Genomic DNA, 7,644 nt, shown 5'->3' with positions numbered 1-7,644 from the left:
AAAATCTGACAACTGTGTGTGTGTTTTTTCTCAGAGGCAGGCATTGGTCTTTTCACAGGTGTCATTTCCTGCCAGGTCCAAGCTAATGTAATCAGTCCTCTGCAAGTGTAAATGATTTCCTTGAGAGTAGAGTGGGGTAATAGTGAACTTTGAGCTGTAAGTTGACACACTATGTCTTACTGAGCAATGAAGGGAATTCTGGGCCGGCACCACAAAAAAAAAAAAAAAGGTGCTTTATCAAAGCAAAAATGATCATCATTGAGCAAAGGAAAGGGAGAGACAAAGCATCATGGAGAAAATGACCAGTAATAAAAAGGAAGAACACATGAATCACCTTGGGAGATGTGGAATATTATCAAGCATAAGAGAATTTCAATTTCTTGGCTGCTCATCAAAAGTATCAGAAAAGGGTCTCAAATTTAATTATGAGCAGTTGTGCGTGGGTTATTTCTGGTTCCCTGGAAGGGAGACTTTGCCTATGTTGTAGTATCTAAGTGTGGTCTGAGAAGTACCTAGATCAGAATCAGGTGGATCTTGTTAAGCTCCAAGTAGGCACAGGAGTCTGCACTTACACAGCTCCCAAGGTATTTCTTCCGAGTATAAAGTCTTAAAACTTTGCTTGTTGGGAGCAAGTATGCTTGAGCAGGTGGTAGAGCAACAACTTACCAATGCATACCAAAGGAGAGCTCTCTCAAGGAAACAGAGATTTTATCACTGATGTACTTCCAAATGGGTCTTCCAAATGACATGAACACTGCAATAAGAATTCATCATATCTGGTACTGGAGCTGCAGGCACATCAGATTTTTTAGAAAGCTCAGATTCTCAGAATCTTTTACCTACCTCATGATATAGAGGATCAAGGTCATCATCAGTGAACCAGAGAAAGGAATGTAGTGATAGGAAGAACTATGATGAGTCTTATCACAAGTGAGCTACCCCCACCGCCATCCTCACTGGGTCTGTGACGTTTCTGTTGGGAGGGAGGCTCCCTGGGCACACAGGCATGTCACCCCGGGGAGGCCTGCAGCAGCTCTAGGAGAGCCTGGTATTCATCCTCACTGAGAGGCGGATCTGGGGCTGCCTGAGGGCCCACCTCACAGCCGGCTGTAGCTGCCCCAGGAAGACCTGGGCCGGGGTGGGTGAGGCGTTCGGCTGCGGCACGGGTGCCCAGCACCACATCTAGCCCTGGGGCCCAGGACCGCCCCCATGCCAGGGACCCAGAGCCCAGAGCCGGCCCAGGCTGATGGCAGGCAGATCGCAGGTGCGGGCCCTTTGAGGTCTCCGGAGGGCAGCAACAGGAAGGGGAGGGGCGCATTGCCCCCGGGCATCCCGCACCTTCCTTGGTGTGGGGGCCATCACGGGGCCTGCGTGAGGGAGAACCCCACTGCTCGCTGGGCCGCGGCGCCCCAGGGACCGGGAGGCTCAGAGGGGGAGCCCAGGGCGGCCACCCAGGCATGGCCTGGCTGTGCGTGACGCCTCCTCCGGGCAAGGCTGCCAGGCCCCCTAGACCAATAGGGTCCCTCCGGGACCGGGGGGCCCGCGGCGTGCGGGAGGGTCCGGCGGCAACACCCCGCTGCGGCTGCAGGGGCTGCAGCTGGGAACAGGAGCAGCCTCGGGGCCTCGTTCAGGGCAAGGCAAGGCTCCGCCTGAGCTTGGGCTCTACTGCTGCGGGTGGCAGGCCCTGCGGTTCTGGAACCAGACCTGGATTTGGCCCTCGAGGAGGCCCGTGCTTCTGGCCAGCTCTTCCCTGGTCGCCATGCCGGGGAAGCGATTCCGCTCGAAGGCCCGCAGGAGGATCTCGGCTGTGGCCCCGAGATGGGCGTGCGCTGGTGCCAGTTGCCCGGCCCCACCGGCTCTCCTGCCGTTGGAGAGGCCCGAGTCCAGCGGGTCTGGTGCGCGCCTTCGCCGCTTCCTCTCGTTTTGAAACCACACCTGCACCGGGGCCAGCTCTTCTCTGAGCCCGACGCCAGGATAAGGGTTGCCGTCAAAGGAAGCGCGCAGCAGGTCCCTGTGATGCGCGGTCAACATGGTCCTGGGTCGTCGAGGTTCTCGGGCACGGCACCGGCTTTGGCTCTGGCCACTGCGGGCTGCTGAGTGCTGGCCTGGCTGGCAGTCCCGCCCCTTACATACCGGTGCTCGGCCCACCCCCTCTCGTGAATATCCATCACCCGCTCTGCGCTCCCACTCACTTCTTACCCACAGCCTGGGTAGGGGGTGGGGAGATCCATGGATGGTGCCTCCCAGGCAACCAACCTGCACAGCTGCACTTCACGGTCAGGCAACAGGTCCCTTCCATCGTCGGGACCGCTGACCCTGCTGGGAGAGGGGTAGGCCCTCGGGCCTGGTTTGTTCTCATCCTCTCCCCCGTCCTTCTGTCCCCCTCCCATTCCACCTGTGGTTCAGGCCGGCCGCGGGATGCCGCCCTGGCTAGCCATCATCATGATCATTGGGCGGCTGCAGAGCTGGTGTGTTTGGGGGCGGGGGCGCGGAGAGGCAGGGCATTGGGCTGGGTCGGGGTTGGCTGTGGGTGGGGCACTGTGGGAGGGGATCCAGAGCCCGGGTATAGCAACTGCCTCCTTGATTCCCGGGCGACATGATGAGCGGGAGAGCAGCCATCCTGTACTAGAGTGGAGGTCGGCGGGGAGGAGGCTTTGGCGTGGGACGGGGAGGTGTGTGTGTGTGGGGGTGAGACGCAGGAGCCAGTGGCGGTTCCTGTGTTGGTTCCCCAGGAACAGGACGCTTCTCCTCTGACCTCAGACAAGCCTTGTGGCCGGGCCGCGGTCAGGGTGGGGAACGAAGTCCTGGGTCCACCTTCTGGTGGAAGGCGAGAGATGAGCGCTGGGGATTCCCTGCTGTGAACCAGGCTGGGACACCACCCCTGCGGCCAGCTTCAGAGCTCTGCAGGGGACCACCAAGTGGCGCCAAGGGTCAATGCTCCAGCCTGCCCAGAAGCTGCCCGGGCCCAGGACTGGGACAGGAAAAGGGTTGAGGGCAATGTGGAGATCCCTCTCTGTGCGTCTTTAGGTGTGTGCTCCCGTGTGTGTGTATGTGTGTGAGAGACAGAGAAACAGAGAGCAGAGACAGAGAGGGAGGGACAGAGGTCAGAGGGAGAGAGAGAGAGGTGTAGGAAAGAGTTGTTTGTGTTAGAAAGAGAGACAAAACAAAGAGAGAGGGTGACGGAAAGGAAGAGAACAAGAGAGAAGCAGGGAGAGAGAGAGCCCAAAGCTGAGCAAACGGCCACCCTTCGCCTCCCACCCCGCATCGGGTTTCCCCGGCTTCCACCCCAGGGACTTCCTGGGCCCAGGAAGGTATGTCTTGCCACAGGCATTCCAGGATTGATGGTGGTGTGCTTGTGGGCCTGCTGGGTCCCGGACCTGGAGTGTGGCAGCATCTGGTTGTGCCCTCTCCTCCAGGCTCAGAACGCCCTGGGTGGCACCCAGAACACGGCCTTTGTCTCCCAGGCCCCAGCATCCCAGAGGCCCCAGTGTTTTCCGACTCTGTCGCCCCTCCCCTCTCAACCCTAGCACCCCTACCCCCCACCTCTCCTGCCTCACGCCCCCACCACCGCCATCATCACTGGGTCTGGGACGTTTCTCTCTGGAGGGAGGCTCCCTGCACCCGAAGGCACGTCGCCCAGCATCCTCTAGACCTGCCACCCCTGGGAGGCCTGCAGCAGCTCGAGGAGAGCCTGGTATTCGTCCTCACTGAGGGGCGGCTCTGGGGCTGCATGAGGGCCCTCCTCACAGCCTTCGAGAGGGCCAACGGCTTGGGCCATGTCGAGAAACTCTGGGCTGGACAGCAGCTAGTCCAGCAGGTTGTGGCCCTTCACCTGGGGCCCAGACTGAGAGTCCAGCTGGCTGTCTGCCAGCTCGGCTGCCCTGGGAAGACCAGGGCTGGGGCAGGTGAGGTGTTTGCCTGTGGTGCAGGTGCCCAACACCACATCAGGCTCTGCGAACAGATGGCCCACCAAGGCTGGGGGGCCCACGAGGTGTGGGATTGTCCAGAGGCAATACCCGTTGCAGCTGCAGGGGCTTGACCTGCCACCCCATGATGGCCTTAGCAGCCTGAGAGCCAGGTATTAGTCCTCACTGAGGGGAGGCCCTGGGGTGCTTTTGGGCCTGCCTCACAGCCTTACAGATCACCAAGGGCTTGGGCCCTGTCAAGAATCTCTGGCTCTGCGGGTGACCACTGGGTTGCACCAAGGGGCAATGTCCCATCCTGCCCAGAAGCTACACAGTCCCAGGACTGGTTCAGGAAAAGTCTTGAGGATAATGTGGAGATCCCTGTTTGTGTGTGCATCTTTTTGTGTGTGCTTGTGTGTGTTTGTGTGTGAAAGAGATAAAGAGACAGAGACAGAGATGGAGAGAGACTGAGATAGGTGTTTGTGAGAGACAGAGTACAGAGAAAGAGAGGGAGAAAGAAGAAAGTGAAGACACACAAAACCTAAACAAAGATAACCAAGATGGAGTTAGAATCAGTAATAAAGACCATCCCAACAAAGGAAACCCCACCTTCACTGCTGAATTTTCCCAGACATTTAAAGAACTAATTCCAAATCTTTTCAGTCTATTCAAAATAATTTAAAAGAAGGAAGTCTCCCAAACTCCTTCTTTGAAGTCTGCACATCTATTTAATACCAAATCCTGGGAAAGATGAAACAGAGAAAGAGAACTATAGACCAATATCCCTGAAAACACAAAAGCAAAAATCCTAAACAAAATGTTAACCAATAGAGGGGTTGGTGCAGTGGTGCCGTAGGTTAATCCTCAACCTGAAGTACCAGCATCCCATATGGGCCCCAGTTCTAATCCCGGCTGCTCCTCTTCTTTCTAGATATCTGCTGTGGCTTGAGAAAGCCTAAGTGCTTGGGCCTGTGCACCCGCATGGGAGACTGGGAAGAAGCACCTGGCTCAGATGCTGGCTTCAGATCAACACAGCTGTGGCTGCTGCAGCCATTTGGGGAGTGAGCCAATGGAAAGAAGACCTTTCTCTCTGTCTCTCCCTCTGTTTGTAACTCTACCTCTTAAATAAATAAAAGCTTATAAAAAGATTTAGAGCTGTTGAATTTTTAAAGAATATATTAACCGGCCGGCACCGTGGCTCAACAGGCTAATCCTCCACCTTGCGGCGCCAGCACACCGGATTCTATTCCTGGTCGGGGTGCCAGATTCTGTCCCAGCTGCCCCTCTGCTGTGGCCTGGAGTGCAGAGGAGGATGGCTCAAGTGCTTGGGCCCTGCACCCCATGGGAGACCAGGATAAGCACTTGGCTCCTGCCTTCGGATCAGTGCAGTGCGCCGGCCACAGCCGCCATTGGAGGGTGAACCAACGGCAAAGAAAGACCTTTCTCTCTGTCTCTCTCTCACTGTCCACTCTGCCTGTCAAAAATAAAAAAAGAGAATATATTAACCAATCAAATCTAAAAACACAACAGAAAAATCATTCACCCTGACCAAGTGGTATTTATCCCAAGATACAGAGATAGTTCAACATTCACAAATCAGTGTGATATATCACATTAAAAGATAGAAGCACAAAAACCATATCATTATCTCAATAGATGCAGAGAAAACATTTGAATAATTCAACACTCATGATGAAAATTTTAAGCAAATTGTAAATAGAAGGAACATTTCTCAATATGATCAAAGCTATTTATCACCATTCCATGGCCAGTATCCTATTGAATAGGGGAAAGTTAGAAGCATTCCCATTGAAATCTGGAACCAGACAAGGATGCCCATTCTCACCATTGCTATTTAATATAGTTCTAGAAGTTTTAGCCACAGCCATTATGCAAGAAAAGAATGAAAGGGATACAAATCAGAAAGGAGGAAAGTTAAATTATCCCTATTTGAAGATGGCATGATCCAATATACAGAGGATCCAAAAGACTCTACTAAGAGACTATTGGAACTCAAAGGAGAGTTTGGAAAAATAGCAGGATATAAAATAACACACAACAATCAACAGCCTTTGTATACATAGACAATACCATAACTGAGAAAGAACTTTTAAGATGAATCTCATTTACAATAGCAACAAAAATTCAAGTTACCTTGAAATAAATTTATCCAAGGGTGTCAAAAATCTCTATGATGAGAATTGCACATTAAATAAAGAACTAGAAGAAGAAAAAAAATGGAAAGATCTTCCATGTTCATGGACTGGAAGAATCAATATCATCAAAATGTCCATACTACTGAAAGCAAATTAGACTTTCAATGCGATGCCAATCAAAATACCATGGAAATTCTTCTTCTAAGATATAGAAAAATTATGCTGAAATTCATATAGAAACACAGGAGACCCTGAATAGTTAAGAAATATACAACAAAAAAAGCTGGAACATCACAATACCAGATTTCAAGATATACTACAGGACAGCTATGATCAAAACAGCCTGGTACTGGTACCAAAACAGTGGAACAGAATATAAATGTGAGAAATCAGCCCACACATCTTATTTTTAACAAAGGTGCTAAAACCAATCCCTGCAACAAGGACTGTCTCTTCAACAAATGGTGTTGATTTCCACATGCAGAAGTATGACCCAAGACCTACATCTTACGTCTTTCACTAAAATCCACTCAAAATGGACTAAAGCCTGAAACCTATGACCTGACACCATCAAACTATTAGATAACATTGAGGAAATTCTACAAGACATCAGCACATTGGCTGGCACTGTGTCTCACTTGGCTAATCCTCCATGTGCAGTGCTGGCATCCCAGGTTCTAGTCCTGGTTGGGACACCGGGTACTAGTCCTGGTTGCTCCTCTTCTAGTCCAGCTCTCTGCTGGAAAGGCAGTGGAGGATGGTCCAAGTGCTTGGGTCCCTGCACCTTCATGGGAGACCTGGAGGAAGCAGCCAGCTACTGGCTTCAGATCGGTGAAACACCGGCCATAGTGGCCATTAGGGGAGTGAACCAACAGAAGGAAGACCTTTCTCTCTGTCTCTCTATAACTCTCTTTTTGTCTCTCTCTCTTACTGTCTAACTCTGCTTGTTAAAAAACAAACAAACAAACAAAAAAACAAGACATCAGCACATAAAAAGAGTTTTGGAAAAGACTCCAGAGGCACAGGCAATCAAAGCGAAAAACTGACAAATGAGATTACATCAAATTGAGAAGTTTCTGCACTGCACAAGAAACAATCAGCAAAGTGAAGAGGCAACTGTCTGAATTGGAGGAACTATTTGCAACTATACCTCTGATAATCAATAACCAGAATATGTAAAGAGATAAAAAACAACAACAACAAAACAATCCAGTTAAAAAATAGACAAAGGACTTAAACAGTTTTCAAAAGAGGAAATCCAAGCAGCCAACAGACACATGAAAAAATACTCTGGATCACTAGCTGTCAGAAAAATTCAAATCAAAATACAATCAGGTTTCACCTCACCCCAGCTTAGAATGGCTTTCATACAGAAATCAGCAAATAAATGCTGGAGAGGATGTGGCAGAAAAGGTACTCTAATCCACTGTTGATGGGAATGTAAACTGGTAAAGCCATTATAGAAGACAGTATGGAGATGTCTCAGAAATCTGAATGTAGACTTACCATATGACCCAGCCATTCTACTCCTTGAATCTACCAAATGGAAATGAAAACAGCATATGAAAGTCCTATCTGTACCT

The 7,644-nt window shown here is 51.0% G+C and overlaps 1 protein-coding gene across 1 annotated transcript; it reads right to left on the bottom strand.

The window, feature by feature from the left end:
• Positions 1-1,662: 1,662 nt before the first annotated feature.
• LOC133754828 (double homeobox protein 1-like) lies at positions 1,663-2,390 on the bottom strand. Its single transcript, XM_062185215.1, has 2 exons — positions 2,257-2,390; positions 1,663-2,206 (listed from the first exon to the last, which is right to left on the bottom strand). The coding sequence occupies exons 1-2, from the start codon at positions 2,388-2,390 to the stop codon at positions 1,663-1,665; spliced, it is 678 nt and encodes a 225-aa protein (XP_062041199.1).
• Positions 2,391-7,644: the final 5,254 nt, after the last annotated feature.

This window comes from Lepus europaeus, unplaced genomic scaffold, assembly GCF_033115175.1.
Source record: "Lepus europaeus isolate LE1 unplaced genomic scaffold, mLepTim1.pri SCAFFOLD_29, whole genome shotgun sequence".
Lineage (NCBI taxonomy): Eukaryota > Metazoa > Chordata > Mammalia > Lagomorpha > Leporidae > Lepus > Lepus europaeus.
The sequence above is the reverse complement of the archived record's forward strand: the minus strand, read 5'-3'. Positions and strand labels throughout refer to the sequence as shown.

Bases quoted from the DNA above. Each gene is read 5' to 3' on its own strand.
- LOC133754828 (XM_062185215.1), bottom strand. From the start codon at position 2,390: ATGGGAGGGGGACAGAAGGACGGGGGAGAGGATGAGAACAAACCAGGC. The intron at 2,207-2,256 runs GTTGGTTGCCTG...CCCCCTACCCAG, and splicing joins CGTGAAGTGCAGCTGTGCAG to GCTGTGGGTAAGAAGTGAGT.